The 17368-nt window shown below is 30.9% G+C and overlaps 1 protein-coding gene across 1 annotated transcript in view; it reads right to left on the bottom strand.

Moving 5' to 3' along the window:
* LOC121132491 (protein MTSS 2-like) overlaps positions 1-16549 on the bottom strand; it is a 94378-nt gene extending 77829 nt beyond the window's left edge. Inside the window, exon 1 of the mRNA XM_040727900.2 lies at positions 16239-16549. Within this exon, the coding sequence (XP_040583834.1) occupies positions 16239-16322 (84 nt within the window). The 5' untranslated portion in view covers positions 16323-16549. The remainder of the gene's footprint in view (positions 1-16238) is intronic.
* Positions 16550-17368: the final 819 nt, after the last annotated feature.

Genomic DNA, 17368 nt, shown 5'->3' on the forward strand with positions numbered 1-17368 from the left:
GAAACTGAGATATCCCCTTTTTTCTTGATTTTTGTTTAAAACTGTTTTTATATTTATGCATCACATATGTACCGTATAACTCATCAGTGTTTCTACACTTTTTATACAGATAATAACGTTTAAATTTCGTGTGTTTCATAAAAAGGGAGAAATTAAAAAAACGGTTTTCTTTTAGCTGTTTATTAAAAAAATAAAATCAACCGTAGGTCTTTCAGGATTTCCAAAATACAGAAATGGAAAACCTTTATCAAAAAATCTTTTCGTGTATCAAAGCCGATGGCAATCCTCCGTGATTCTACGTAACTTTGGGATCAATAGGACCACTGTATACAAAGCCAATTAGTTCTATAACAAAACTTAATACTTTGTCGATCGTCACGAGTTGGGAAAACCAAAATCGGTCTGCACAGAGAGCCTCATAAGGAGTGTGAAGGCGAAGACAGACGCGAACCCTCGTGACAACATCTGCCCCATAGCCAAAGACCTTAAGATTCACAAAACGGCTGTCTGGCGCATCATTAAGGATGATTTAAGCCTCAAGTCTAGGATTGTTGTAAAAATTCCGAGTTTGACAGCTTTACGCAGGCAAAAGAGGCCAGAAGAATCGAAGATCCTCCTTAATAAATTGAATAACCCCAATAGCAAAGTCCTCATTTTTTCAGATGAAATTTTTTTCCCAGTTGACCCAGTGAAGAACTCCTGCAGCCTTCAGTACATCGCCAAGACCCCCATAGACGACCCTCCCGAGTTAATATTCTCTGGGTGTTCGAAACATCCAGCCAATGCTATCATACTCGATGTCATTGGTTCAGATGGTAAGGCGTTTCCTCCGGTCTGGATAAAAGGTACCTTGAATACCAATGCATATAAAATTATCTAGGCCAATAAGTTGTTTTTGCCCTCAACTGAACACACATCATTGGAAATTGGGCATGGATACAGGAGGGAGCACCGTGCCATACTTCCAAGATCACTCAAAAATACTTGACGAACAATTTAGGGGGCGTTTGTATTTTGGTCTGAGGAGATGTGGTCACCCAACTCCCCCCGACCTCAGCCCACTTGACTACTACGTGTGGTGTGTCGTAGAGAGGAAGGCCAACACTCACTACCACAGCATAGTGAAGGTCATGAAGGCCAAGGGAGAGGAAGAATCGGACAAAATTCCCCCAGACACCCACAGGAAAGTCGGTCGTAATCTTCGAACCTGTTTGGAGCTCTGAATTGCAGCAGAAGGGGGTTCTCTTTCTTTGTAATAAAGTAAAAATTGTCCAAGGACTTATGACAAGGTGACACTTAAAATATCTAAATTTTACAATCCAGTCAAATGAGAGTACAGCAAAAAAAATAAAATTAATTTTCAATTTATTGTGCAAATATATTTATTTTTGCGAAAAAAAGGACATGAAGGGTCGAAAAATATGAATTCCCAAGAGTTATATGTCTTTATGAAATGTAGCATAGAAATTTAAGTTATTTGCAATTAAATATACATCGTTGATGTTGATTTATGAGTAAATTAACATTAGGAGAAATAAATAAAGAGATTGCAGCAATATAATCTCCTCTCCCAAAAAGCAATAAAACAAGTTTTATACAATATTAAAAGTTTTATTTTTGTTTCATAATGATAGTACACATTTACAAATTTGTTTTATATATTTATTAAAATCATATTAAGCCAAAATGTCCATACACAGAATAAACAAAACCTCAGTATCTCAATACCCTATGATTTTTCATTGTTTTCTTTCCCTTAAAATAACCTTCTTTTTATGCATTTGAGTTGGATAAATTACTTTACACAAAAGCAAATTTTAATTAAAATACTTCTTATTTAACAATTGTTGATGATTAGTTGATTAAATAATTAGTTTTTGACGATTTTGCAAAGCTGTGTAACATGTTGGGAGTTCAATAGCTTGATTTATACAAACTTCCCAAATTTAGAATGCTTGAATGACACCAGTCTAGTCGTTAAGTTATTTGCGTTCAAAGCATTTTGCAAATTTGAAATTATGGAAATAAATTGACCAAATTGTTTTTTGTGTATTAGAAATTGAAGCAATTTACTAAATTTCATAACTAGCACAAATAAAAACTCTGGAGCTTAATTGTAATTAGCTTAATTTCATAAAATATTATGTCAAACCATTTTTTGCGGAAATTTATTTCTGACGGAAAATGGATGTTCCTCCCTACTCTAGCATATGATAGCGACTAACCCTCCAAGAACACATTAGTATCTTGCTTCTAGAATGAAACCCTGCTAGTATTTCTACAGCATGATTACCATTGTTGCAGTATCTTGTATCAGGTAATTCAAAAGTTTAGAGACAATTATATTAACTCAGGGTATACTATAGCAATTTAATTATTTTCCCTTTCTACAGAGAGCCTTAAGTCTCCTTTTCCTAATTTAAAATAAGCATAATAATAACCGATTGGAGATTATTATGTCCCCAAAAATAGCTTTTAAGGTCAAATATGGATCAAAGGCAACCGTCAACCGTGCCAAGGAGTATTATAATAATGATGAGGCTATCAAAGAAGCCTCAAGGAATTGACGGTCAAGAAAATGGAATACTGAAGCTGTAGTCAAAACCTTGAAAGAGCAGCCACATCTCTCCATGTTGAAAATTGCCATATATGTCCATACTTCAAGGTCTACCGTGTCAAATTGCATCAAAGAGGCTGGTGGTGTTATACGAGCCCGAAAAGTATTAACCAAGAAAGTAAACTATTAGTACAGTTCTATTTTTTTCTGGTGGTATGTCGAGTCCGAGTCCTGCAAAATCAGACACTCAAATGTAAACCCCCTTTAAGGAGCAGTGGGCCGCTATGTCAGAAGCCTACTTCAAAGCACCTGTAGAAAATTCTGCTACCGTCTGAAAGACGGTATTGATGTCTACGTTGGTTATATTCAAGATAAATTATCCTGGATATCGTTATTATAAATTATATCAATAAAATTGTTTTAATTTGTTACGGGGTCGTGAAATTTTATCGCAAAAAAATATTCACAACCCGGTATAAACCTTATTAATATATTATTTTAATAGGAGTAACAAATTTAAACTCTTCAAAGTTAATTTGAATAAGTGCAAAATATAACTTGAAACAATTTCTAGAATAAAAAAGAAAAAACTTTTGTTAACATTCCATTCATTCTTTATTTGTAATTTATTTTTCAAATACATACCTTGTGTGAAATGAAAATTATGGTCACTCAATCTTTACTTATGAAAAGTAAATAAATATCGCCTTGCTCAACTTTCACAACGGGAGCTATATGTAAATATTACCGCCCTTACATTATATACCGCTTGTTATTTTTTTCCTAATAAATGATACTTTTGATTTTGTTTCTATATTTATAGGAATGGGATTTTTTGTAGAGAAAATACATAATTTCAAATTGGAAAAGGGAAAAACGGTTGATATGTTTCACATTTTTCTTAGCATCTCCCTGTTAAAATGAATAATAAACTAAATACTTATATATATATATATGAATAAAGCAAAATTTGTCTGTAAAATTAAGTTCACTAGAACGTAAAAAATCCTTATTGATCTAAGAAATAACACTGTATTCATATTTTTTTACAATCAAGTGTTATGAATATATCATCGAGTTGCATGTTGCAAACTGAATGGAAGCCCAGAAGGAGTCAATAGTGTCATGTTCTTGGTTTTTGGATTCTCTCTCAAAGACGCCCACACCTAGTAGTTAAAGAAGTTCAGATCAGGCTAGCTACATGGCCACATTTCCTTTACCTTTTTGCTCTGGAAATCTGTAGCGTTTTTTTTGTTCTTTAAAACGATCATGAGTCATCCTCCTTACAGATGTTTTCGACCTACTAGACTTATCGGAAGCCTTGAGAACATCTTAAATAGTTGATTTGGGTAGCTTCGTAAACTCAATAATCTTCCTAGACATGTGACCGGCTTGGATGCACACAATAATGACCGCACGGCGTCTTTATATGGAGGACAATCCAAGGATTTTATATTTATGTTGTAGAATTTTGTCAGCTAAATTTTGTCAGTATAATACATAAATAGATTTGAGGGTTTTCAAGATATTGAGGTCTAAAAAAATTTCAGCTTTAAAATCTCCACTTTGTATATATTGAGACCGGAAAACGGCTTCATGATTTGAAAAGGATTAAATTTTGTTTTATGGTCTGAGATCGCAGTCCGGATCAAAATATATGCCCCAGAAATAATCAACTATGACAAAAAAAACCCGGTTTTGAACAGTCTCCAAATTAATTTACATATTTTAAATAAATGCTCAATTTTCAACATGTTCGATTCTTTAAGTTTATAAATTTTTTAATCACTCTCCTGAGACATTCGTTGTACAAGATCTATCGCTGCTTCTGTGTATATGAACGAATAAGATTGAACAACATTCGCAGATTTGTTATTGATTTATTTATCAAACAAATATACAACCTTTTACAATTATTATTTTTTTTTGTTTCAAAGTAAATATGCGAAATATTTTATTATATGTATTCTATATTATAGCAAATAATTGCACTAATATCATTGTGGGTTGTACATCAAATAAAAATGCTCACGTATTTTATATTTTTATTACGCATCATTAAATAATTTCTAACGTTTTCTTATATTTTTGCTAACGGATAAAAGGTTAAGAATAGTTTCAGTTATTACAAATTCATTTATATCGATTCAAACAACAATATATAAAGGTCAAAATATTTTATTTAGAATAAAATCATCAAAAAACTCATAACAAAAAAAAAGTTTAATACTAATAATGGCACTAATTATATGATTAGACTATTTTGTTGAACCAATAAGTTTTTGTATATATAATATATTACTTTAGACTAATAATTTTTGAAAGAATATTTCTTGTCAAACAATTCCTCTATTACTTCATAAAAAAGATTTAACAAGGTACAAAGAAAGGATAAAAATGAGACAAGTTTTATGATAACTTATCTTTTACAGAAAAGTTTTACTTTTTATTTATCTGCTGAAGTAGCAATAAATGAACCATTTTAATTCGATTCTATCTATCAATAACAAATTGTCTGAAAAGTCATGGGCTTAACAATGAAAACACGTTCTTTTCGTTCAACATTGGATTTTTTTATTATTATTATAATTCACTATATGAAGCAGAGTCCCTACAACATTTTTTCAAGCCATTGTTTAGCTTCAACGGGTTTTTTTTCTCAATAAAGAAGCTGTTTAAATTTTAAGCACAAAATTATTTTTGATCCTTTGTTTGAGAATTAACAAAAGTAGCGTCACACTGAGCTCAATAACTCACAAACTCAAGAGCAGATTGTCATGAAATTTTGACAGCTGTCTTTTGAAGGTTGGTGCTTAGTGAAAATGAAATGATTTTTTTAAATGGATCCATCTATGAGTGGAGTCCCAGACTCTCTTCAGCCCAGGTATTACAACACATCGGGGGGGAGTAGTGGACAACTTAAATTATAAAAAAAACCTTTCAGCGATTAAAATAGGAAAAAAGGTTTAGCTGCCCTTTTTTTTTTGGAGTTGGTAATCTGAAGAATTCTTTTTCTTTCCCTAAGCTGTTGTCATAATGACTTAGCTTCTGAGAAGTGAACTTACTTTCGGCTACTATGTTACACTACATTCAAAACCAGATTGAACAATCGTATGTACTTATAAAGAACGAAAAGTTACTCTGAGGATTTATTGGAGAGTTATAATTGTAAGTCCTTATTGAACTCGGAGTAGAATTGAGGATCGACATCGGGATCAATCTTATCAATGTCCTTGTTTATTTCCTTCTACTCCTCTTCCAACGTCACAGGTGATTGTGGATGATCTAATGAAACATCATGACAGCTAAACTGCGCTCCTCCAAAACATTCTTCAAATTGTCAGGGTTACCATGTTGATTTTTGCTTTATTATTTTTTTAACATATAAAAAAAGGCTATATTACGATCCAACATAGATATCATGACAGGCCTTGAGATCAAATATTAATTAAATAAATTTTTTCATGTCCCTTTGAACGGTCAAAAGGAAATATTTGTCCATTATGAATGTTATTAGCAACGTTCTAAATATATTGATATTCTTTAAAAAAAAAAACTCGTTTCTGCATTTATGCACTTATGAGTTGTTCACCTTGTGTGTAATCAGAAAACAACCACATAAAATAATATAATGGAAGGGACAAATTTCTTACAAATACATGTGTTTTGACCGAATGTAACACACCTTTGAAGTAGTTTTGTCTTGCCCTAAATCAAAAAGTAGTTTGAGAAAAATAGACAATGACTTGTTTTTTACATCGGAACATGATAAATTAGTAACAAAGAAATTTAGTAATTATTTTGTTAAACATTTAAAAAAAAATAATAGAAATGTCTTGTATTAATAGTGTGTGTATCATAAAATAACATAAATAGAATCTTATTGAGACATGTTCAATTTCTTTTTTAAGTCATAAATGAAATATTAATAGAGGAAAGTTTGTTTGTATGTATGGATATATGAAAATAAGTCACCAGCTGCATTTCGTATAGTGCTCCATCGTGTGTATCATAAATATATTTTTGATAAAAGGAAATGTTGTCATATTAATGCAATATTGCCGGCGTGTGTCTGTATAACAAAAGCACTGTTTCTGTTTGTTTTGTTATTGCTCTCTTATATATATCATAATTAAAGGAAATTTTCAGTATATGTTAAGATTTGAATAAAACAAATACTGGGTGTTAAAATAAATTTTCTTTGTTTCTATTAGTCAGATTTCTATAGATTAAAGTACTCATCCGTCGTCCCAACATATTATTTTTTCTTCTTAAACTCATAACATTATTCTTTTATTCTGTAGGATAGAACACATATAAATTGATACAAGTATAGACCAAGGTTAATAGAAATACGCATAACGCATGCATGTAAGACTGATGTTTTACTCCCACCACGCTTGTAATATTGACGTCATAGTAGATGAGTGTTTGCGAATTTTGTCTAAATCTGTTTTCCCTGGCCAGCAGTCGGTACAATACATTAAACTGAACATTCTAGCAATAGTGACGTCATTAACTATGAGTGGTTGCTTGTTTTGTCAAAATCTGCCTTTCTTGCCCAGCAGTTGGTACAATACATCAGATTGAAAATTTTACCAGCCCGATTATATAATGGTCTAACCTTTTATTTCCATTAACCTTGGTATAAACTAATTATGTGTGAGTGTGCAATTAAAAAACAGAGAGTAACACTAATTATTTCTTTGAGAATTATCTTCTCCATATATTATTAAAGGAAAATTTGTTTTTCAGCCAACTTTTATAAGGAAATTGTACTAGTTGCAATTTCTTTGTTTTAAAATGTATTAGTAATTCTAATTTCCAAATATCATTTCATTTGGATATATTAAAATAACATAGTTTTTATGTATTAATGAGTAATATAACTGTGTGAATTTGAACTTTAAAATGTATTATAGGATATTTGTATCAAAATAACTAAAAGTTACAGTATTAATCATCCATGGAATAATCAATTATTGCATTATCTTTATCCCAAGTACTGTAAATCCTTCAAATAAAAATTATTCATCTCAGTTTTCAGTTGCAAATTGTACAATTTTAATATAAAAGTTACCAAATATAAACAAAATAAATGAAATACAATATTTCATAGGGATAATTCATTACATTATAGGCTAGGTATTAAAATGTCTTGAATAAATTAAGATATTCAATAATTTTAACAATAGCTTATAACCTTTATTTGATTTATGATACTTAATTTTCTTCCAAAATAACATTTTAAAAATAATACAATCCTTTTTCTAATTTTTGTCTTGTGATGATGAAGTCCCATTTTCGAGATAAATAAAGGAGTTAATTAAAATAATTTGTTGATATAAATGAACAATAATACCAAATGTAATCAAAGCTCGATTTGGATAAAAATCTGTCAAAAGTGACCCACTTTTATTATTTTTTATGTGTATTCACGATTAAAATCCCGCAACCTTTTTAATACAACCATACTGTTTTGATTCGATTATTTAAAGAAAAACAAAAGTATATTTATACTTCATTTACGTCTTTTGCTGTTTGATTATTAGTAAATTAATTATGTTTCATTTAGACACCAAAAGGTATACAATTGAAGTTTCCCAAGCTGAGACAAGGATCTAAAAAAACCTATAAAACTAATTGTCTGTCCTAATACGAATACAAAATTGAAATAAACTACACAAAGGTTGTCCTTATTTTCAAAAGAAAATTTATTAAGGTCTTCTTTCCATCAAATCGATTTATACTTTAATATGATCACGAATTGCCTTTAGAGCACTATTAATTAAAACATTTTCAATCAATGAAATCTTTCATTAAACAATTCAGATTTCCCTTTTATCTTTAATATATCAAATAAGAATCTTCAAAAAAAGGTTAGCTCTCTATCTTCCTAATCATGATTAATCACTTTAAAGCATTTTAGGTCATATTAAATTTTTTCCCCTAATTATATGGAAGAATAATTATTTATTTACTTTACAATATTTACATGATGATTATATAGAGGTTGCGTGCCTATTGTATAACCAAATATTTAGTCATTGATAACATACAGAGTCGGGACCTACAACTTGCAGTATCATGACTTTATTACGAAATAATTATAGAATTATGGGATGAAGAAAATACAACTCAAAGTTAATTTGTGATATTGTTAGATAATATAATTAGTTATATTTTTTTATCAATATGCCTTCCTTCACAAACAATAACAACCCATACACACCAGCGAGTAGATTGGTAGCTTTAGAAAATGAAGGTCGTTTCCATTGGTCGCCACACTGTCACGATGGTAGCTGGGAGCAAATCCAAATTTGGATGAGAGTTGCAGCTGACATTATTATCCAAGACGCTACAAAATGAATAATCATTGGGTTTGAGGTCAGGGATGGAAGAGGCCAAGATTAAAGGAGGCAAGAAGTCAGGAGTTAATGGAATTCTTGATGTTGTAGGTTGTGCGGTTGTGCGGATGGAGTTGTCTCTGCAGCCTTCACGACACTGACTCTGGTCTGGAAGAGAACGCACACGCCTTCCTTATTTTGTTGTTGCTCCCGCATTTTTATACTTAGAGACGTTGAATAAACACAAAACCTGTTTATTTTTATTTCAGCTGTTGTTTGGTTGTGCAATGAAACATTGTAATTAAAAATAATGGAGGAAAAATTGTAATGAAATTTTATTATAAACTTTAGGTCCTCACTCTGTTTATTCAAATTTGAATGAGAGGTGTCACAGACACAAAGTCGAGGGGATTGTGGTAAAGGTTGGAGGAGAATCACATCGAGGCAAGCCAGAAATTAATCCTATTGTCTTGCGTCTGTCAAGGTTACAAGACGCAAATTACCAAAAGAGGATCCAGAATGACCAACAAAATGAAAGATAAGACGTGGAGGAATAAGAACTGATAATATATTCTATATACAAACGAAATCTATACTACTTTGACATTAATAATTAACAGGATATTTACAATTACTCCATTTTATAAATAAAATACACGCTTTTAATAATGATAATAAAAAAAGAAGGGGGAACGAGATCCATAGGATCAAGAAGCGTAAATACAAAACATATTATTGATACAGGAGTTTTCGGTCTTTTTGACTGCATGGGACTGTAATGGACTTTGTGATGGTATGGATAGTACGATGCGGATGCCAACGGTCTTTGCATCCTTCTCGGTACTGACAATTGCTTAGTAGGGATCACTCAGGATTTGCCTTTCTCAGTTGTTGCTACAAAAAACAAATTAAAGTTGGAGACATTGGATAAATATAAAACTTGTTTATTTATGTTTTAACGGTCGTTTGGGTTCGTAATGAAACCTTATAATTTAAAATAACTGGGATAAAATCGATATTATATGATAATGCAACTTTTAGGTCCCTATTCTGTATTATAAAATTATGTCAAGCCCAAGTTTTCAAAATAAATAAAAATTATGCTAGAAGCAAACATAGCCAGACCTCCTTCCTTTTCTGTAAATTTAATAGGTTTACTAATATTTTTTTATATATCAAAACTATCATTTTTTACCATTTTAAATAAATGACCCATGTGGGTATATATAAACATATATTGTAAGCCATAAACCCTATAATTTTCTATGTTTTTTTGAAAAAAGGAAAATAAAAGTAAGAGGGGACGGACGAACTGGCTTTCCATTACTATATCAAATGTTAAACGAAACAATTTATTTGATAATAAAAAATGGGGTCATAGCAAGAACGAATATATGGTTACATCCTATAGAGTTCACTCATACATACTCGTACATTATTCATATGAATGTATATGGATTGGTATTATAAGCAACTGGGGATATCTAAAAAATATATACACATAAGCCAATCGTTCCCATTGGCAAAAAATGTCCATATAAAAAAAAAAAAAGTTATTTGACAAATAAAGATTTATTTTTTTAAATTGAGTTTTCTACTTTATTTTTATGTCTTGCATATGTACTACAACTCAAGATTTAATACATATTTGATAAAAGATATATGCTCATTTGAGTGATAAATAAATCTTGATAGGTGACGGTAATCTTTCAAATTGTGAACACACTTTGTCACCTTCTCTTTGCATTCGTAAACTGTCACTTTGATTTGAAAATAGATTGTAAGTACCAACATATTAGAAATATACTTCTTTTAAAAGATCAAAGGAAGTAGTCTTTATACAGGGTGTAACTTGTATTTGCTGAATAATAAAAATATATTGTTATTCAATATAATTCTCTTTTTATGTCAATAACGGCCTCAATTCGACCTAAGAAACAAAAGCAGGTCTTGATGACACTTTCGATTTACAGATTCCAAAATGCCTTCCGTATCTTAGACATCATCTCGGATTTTGTGTTAGAAGAGGATTTTGTGGTGTGTTGCTCAACTGCGCCCTACACAAAAAAGTCTACGGGATTGAGGTACGGTGAGCTTGAAGGCCAATACGTGGGTCGAACAAAGTAAAAAAAAGGACATCCAGGTCAACTTTTTCTTTTAAGCGTGTCAGTGAACAGAGTTGTCATTATATCAGCTACAAATTGCTGTGACGAAGGGGAGATGGGAATAAACAAGAAAATAGACAAGAATTACTTTGATGTCAAATCGTCAATTCTACTGTAAGTACTACAAGGACTTAGAATTATAACTGAACAACAAATCATCAAGGTTACTCTCCGTCATTTATGAAAGCACATAAATATTCGACCCGGTTTTGTATCAAATTTTATGTAGTAGCAAAAGAAGTTCACTAATCAGGAATTAAATAAAAATGATAACAGCTTAGGGAAGAAAATAAACTCTACAGTTTACCATCGCTAAAAAAACTGGCAAATTAGCATCACTGGTTATAAATATTTTAACATTTACATGATCTTGTTTTAACGGTATTAAGTATTTATTAAAAAATTAATATTTCATCCACCGATTATCAACTGTCAATTAAACGGTAATCGGCCAAGTTGCTGATCAGTGCATCCTATGTACTTAATAGTGGATTGTTTACATAGCCAAGAATAGTGGCCCGTCTTGTGGTCAAGAGATTGAAACAAAATAGATAAAAATAGTTGTCTTTTTTTATTAATAGCTTATTAAGCTATTTGTTTGTTACTATAGCTAAATATAATGGTGTCACCTTGTGGAGGGCAATTGAAATTATATGGAACTGAAAATTGTTGAAATCCTCTTAAGTATATTCTTAGAAAAAAAGTATATATTTGTAATCTGCAAGATATTAGTGCTCCTGTTAGTGGGAATTAATATTGTTTACTAAAGGATCGAAAGTTGTGGCCTCCTGTAGAAAAATAATACAACTCACTGAATAATAAATAATATATATTTAATTTGTAAATTCAAAATTGTATTTAGGGCGTGAGGAGAAGCATATTATAATTAGTAATCTTTTCTGGTAAATATGACATCTATCAAACTTGTCAACATAAACTTTTCTTTTGATTACACAAACAAAGTTAGATATAATTTCTCATCCCTAAGGATCTTTTTTTTTTTGATGACTCATAGACCATTGGTATCAAAACTGTCTAAAAGAAAAAAGAAAATATTTTATGGCACTATAAGTTTTTTTCTTAATTCATATTTAATATTTTTATATCACGTAATATCTCATAAAACATTTATTGAAGATCCCTTGAAAATCAAATGTGAAAATGACTCATTAAGTTCAAATGAAAGTAGTTGTAACGAAATATAATGACAAAAATCAGTTAAAAATACTTTTCAAAACACCATCCCCCAAAAATATGCTGCACAAAAGGAAAAAAACAATTACTAAGTGTCAGTATTTTTGTACTGGGTGTATTAAAACTATTTCCCGATCACTTTAAGCTAATATCTCGAGGTTGCATTAACTAGTTTTTAAAATTTCTACGGTATATGATAGCCAAGAGTCTCAGGTATTGATCTTTTTTGTTTTAAATTGGTTCTTTATTTCATTTCATCTCCATTACAAAAAAAAACTGTCCCAGCCATAAGTCTGGGATTTGCTGGATAAAATGGTCTTAAGATGTTCTTAATTTGGTTCCCAGTCTAGTAAAGGTTCATGGCACCCGATTATATCATCCAGTTGAGGTCTAAATTGATCCTATAGGACAAGGTCAGCTTATTTATCAACAATGTGGTTCTCCAACAGGATAGAGTACCCGTACATACCGCCAAAGTGACCCATTCTCTAGAAGAAAATGACTATTAGGGGCAGCAATATAGACACCATACTCATCATACATAGGGCAATGAGACATAAATTATTTGAAAGAACAGTCTTGATACCTTTTTTGTTAAGTCATACAACTTTTAAGAAAACAATTCCGTCACGTCGTCGAAGAAACGTAGCGTGCTTGATTTTCTCCACACGGGAGTTCCTGTTTGTGAGGTGGTCAAGATTGTGGAAGTGAACACTACACTGTTTTGAGGATCAGGAAAACTATAAATGAAAACCTGAGAGTGTGGCCCACAACAACATGCAATCAGAGGAGTTCATGGGTGACTTAGGAAACAGTATTGAGTTATATCTTCAAAACCTCGATGTACAAGCTAACAAAAAAGCGAACAGTTAGCGAAGGGACGATCAGGAATGCCGTGAAAGACAATGCTACGCTTGCTAATAATGCCGATTCATAAGAGCAACGAAAAATGCCACCAGGTGGTCTCCTTCCTTAGCAGATCTGAATCCACTTGAGTTTTTAATTGAGGCCCTCCCCCTGTTGAGCTGAAGGCTCCACTGAAAAGAAGTAGATGGGCATGTCTAATGAGTATTTCATCTGAATGCTGTAGTCCTTCGAACCTCGTGTAGAGGCTGCAATTCAGGCTAAAGGTGGACTTTTGAATTTTAAGGAAAGAAGAGGCTTGTTTTTTTTTCGCAAGTTAATAAATTTCAAGGTACCAACCTTAATTACGTTTTGAGCACTTGATGATTTTGTTCATGTTTTTCCAGTGTGGTGAATTTTTGCTTACGCATACTGTATTTAACAAAAATGTATATGTATGCTGTGAAAAAAATGAACATTTGAAACTTATTCAGCCATTTATGTGTATGCTATAAATTTCTGTTTATGAATATACACAATCTAGTCTGAAGTTGTATCGTGAAATTGAATGAATATATGTATATTACCCATTAAGATCCTTTGAACCATTTATAAACATGTCGTTCACACTTGCAAATATACGGCTTTAAACATAAAACTTTATGCACTGGGAATTGTTTAATTCATTGTGATGGAAAATTAGCAAAATACAAACTCAAGGTTTTTCAAATATGGTACAAGATATGCACTAGGGATTCTCGTTTCCAAGGGAATTGTCCTTCAGCGAGGTCCCAGGATACCAATGTTTCAATTTAATAATCTTAGGAAATTTCAAGGAAAACTTTATCTCTAATAGCTTTTTCATATGTGGCCCCTCAACATAAAAACAAGCTAAAACATTATATAGAAAAGTGCATAAACAAATTATAATCTGTTCTTTTTTATACATATAGAGTCTGAATTTGATAATTTAAAAAAAATGAATATTTTTTCGTGAGAGCATAATTTAATTTATTGGAATTAATAATTGTATATTGAAAGTAAGAATGACGCACGGATTAATCGGAAACTAATCGGTAATTGGAAACTTTGTAGATGAATTTGTAATCGACAAATGTGCCCGTCAATACGAAAACAAGTTAGAACTATTTTTCTCAAAATTTAGTGTGGACTATATTTGTATTCATTGACCATTGATCCTCAATTTTTATTAACAAATTATTCTTATCAACCAATGGGTGCGTCGCAAATCGTTCTTAAAGCAGCTAAAATTAATTATAACTATAAAAGTGATTTATTTAAAGGGGCCACCATAACGGGCCAATATAATTAAAACAAAGGTTTTTAGTAATGCCTAAAACTATTAAATATCCTCACAAATTTGAATATTAAACCTATAATTGACTCAAATATGTCTATGAAATATAAGGCTGTATGTAGTTTATAAATGAATTAAAAAAATATAGGGATTTTTCGGGATTTTTGTTCAATGTTGTTTTTATGTTGACGTATCAGACATGTATTCAAATTTTCATTAATAAATTACTTACAGGAAGTTTACACTATGAAATAATCACATCCAAGATTTCTCGAGAATTTGACGTAGGTGTGAGATCCCGAGAAAACCAGATACTGACATCCAGGGAGACTAACCCATTTTTGCGCAAATACAGGATGTGACAACAAAATCCGTCGATTCAGATTTCTTGCGTATAAATTTATGAAATTGCTTCATTCTTTATTTTTGTAAAACATACGCATAGAGGTGTCACTTTGTAGCCAAAATACCATCACGGAGTCAAAAACAGAAGATTTGAAGCCTATCCCATTTGAAGTGCCACAACACAGGTACACTGTTGTGATGATTTTAGTGACCAACAATCTAGATATTAGCAATGCTGAGGTCTCAAAGATAACAGGGATGAACAGGAAAAGGGCTGTGAAGTTGAAGAAGGCTCTGGTGGAAACTAAGTAGCCCAGGATTGGCTATAGGAATACTGCTACGACTGGATATGCAATGATAAATGACCTCCTAGCTTTCCCTACCTGAATACCATGGACTATTTTGACTTGAAATACCTTGGGCAAAATGTTAACAGAGGTCCTCATACTAAAAAAGAACTCCCTTATCGACACTATTTCCCTGTTATAGTTTACACCGCCTGTGCCCGGTTCAGGGACTGAATTGAGGCATTTATTGATGCCAACCCAGACTACATTGAGGGAAATATAATTTTAATGATTGTATCTGCTACTCAGTTTTTATTTATTTTTAATCATAAAAAATGACAATTTAATGTGAATTTTAAGTACACAGATATAAAAGCACCGTATTTCGTTTTTGTATCCTGTACGCAGTGGCGTTACTAGGTCCTTTTTTTGGTGTGGGGGATTGGCCTGACCCAAAAAAAATATCATATATATATTGTGTACAAGTTGCAATTTGTATAAACAAGTGGTGCAAATTGCAATTAATTAATTACAACATTGGTCATTCTAATTACTAACCCTATTAATTGATACTATCATTTTATTTTGATCTATGAAAACTCCATGGTTATTAAGTATTTATAAGTAATGCAACTGTGGTCATTTGAACTTACTAATGGGCCACAAAATAACTATATTTTAGCATCATTATCAAAATAGACCAAAATTACACCATTACTATATGGATTGAATATTCAACCATTGCACGATCTTCATCCCAAGTAGTGTAAATCCTTCGTTTAAAGTCAATCATCTCATTTTTTGATTACAACTTGTACACAATATATATACTAAACAAATTTATAGAAATAATTGTATTACGATGTTAATAATTTTTAGGCCAAATCCCTTCACCACAAACAATGAAAGCTAGCAACGCCGCTGTCTGTAGTATTTAAATAAAAAAAGTAAAACTCTGGAAATTAAAAATTAATATTTTTTAATGGAATTATTATACGGAAGTTATATTTGTAACTATTTTTTGACATTTAAAAAAAAAAACTTTTTGAAAGAGGAGCAACAAATATTTGTTTATACGACCCAGCTTACTCAAATCTATTTATTTGCAATAGGATGAAGACTCTGCTTCTCCAAAACTTACAATATTTAACACCGGAATAAAAAAACCCATGGATTCCTTACCTTCATCTCGTACAAAATGTCCTGGAAAAGTCCACTGAGGGCTCCACATTCCTTATCTAAATTATTTTCAATAGTAAGTTCCATTTTGATATATTAATAAATATTAAAATAATTTGTGGAATCAAAAGAGTTTTATACAAATATTACAACACTGCTTATTGAATTAATATCATGGATGATGATTCCATTTTCAGGTGTATCACTATTCAAATAAAGAAGAAAAAATATAGTCTTTCACTCCAAATCTATGTATTTGTCTTTGTAGAAACACACACGCTCGTATTGACAGAATGAGAATTCACTCTACACTAACAGAAGATTCAAAAAATATATTCGATGTATGTATTTAAGACAACATGAATGTGAAAATAAGACGGACCTGAAAAACACGAATAAAATTGCGCACTCGAAGAAATTAATTGCAGGCTTGAGTGTGTTCTCATTAACTACTTAAATCACATAAACTGAGGATTGCGAAAAAATAAAAGCATAACATTCTTTGCTTTTGTTATTATACATATTTTATGAAGTAGAGAGTGATTCCTAAATTTATTTAATTCCTTGTGAAAAGCTGTGGATTTTTTTCCAAATGTTTTCAATTTTTTTTCCATGAAGGTTTAATATTTGCTATTTAATTTTCAAAATTTTTTCTTCAAAAAATTAATATTTTTGTGAAGAACTTCTGATTTTTTTAAATTTTTCCCCAAAAAAATTTACATTTCTTATTTAACATTTGAACTTTTTTTTTCAAAAAATAAAATTTTTGGTAAATAACTTTAGATTTTTGGAATTAGTTTGCAAAAAAATTTATATTTGCAATTTAATTTTTCAGAAAATTTATTTTTTGTACATGAAAATGAGTTTTTAAAATATTTTCCCAAAAAATTTAATTTTTCAAATTTAAAAAAAAAAAATTAATAGTTTGATACTTTTTTTTCAAAAAAATTTTGTTTTTTTGTAAATATCTTTGGATTTTCCAAAAAGAAGAAATAATTTTTGCAAATAGATGTGTACTTTTGAAGTTTTTATAAAAATTTAATCTATTCCAATTTTTTTTCCAGGAAATTTAATTTTTGGATTTTTTTTTGGAAAAAAATCAAAAAACAAGCCCTCCCAAAAATGTAGTACTA

The sequence above is a fragment of the Lepeophtheirus salmonis genome, chromosome 2 (assembly GCF_016086655.4).
Source record: "Lepeophtheirus salmonis chromosome 2, UVic_Lsal_1.4, whole genome shotgun sequence".
Lineage (NCBI taxonomy): Eukaryota > Metazoa > Arthropoda > Copepoda > Siphonostomatoida > Caligidae > Lepeophtheirus > Lepeophtheirus salmonis.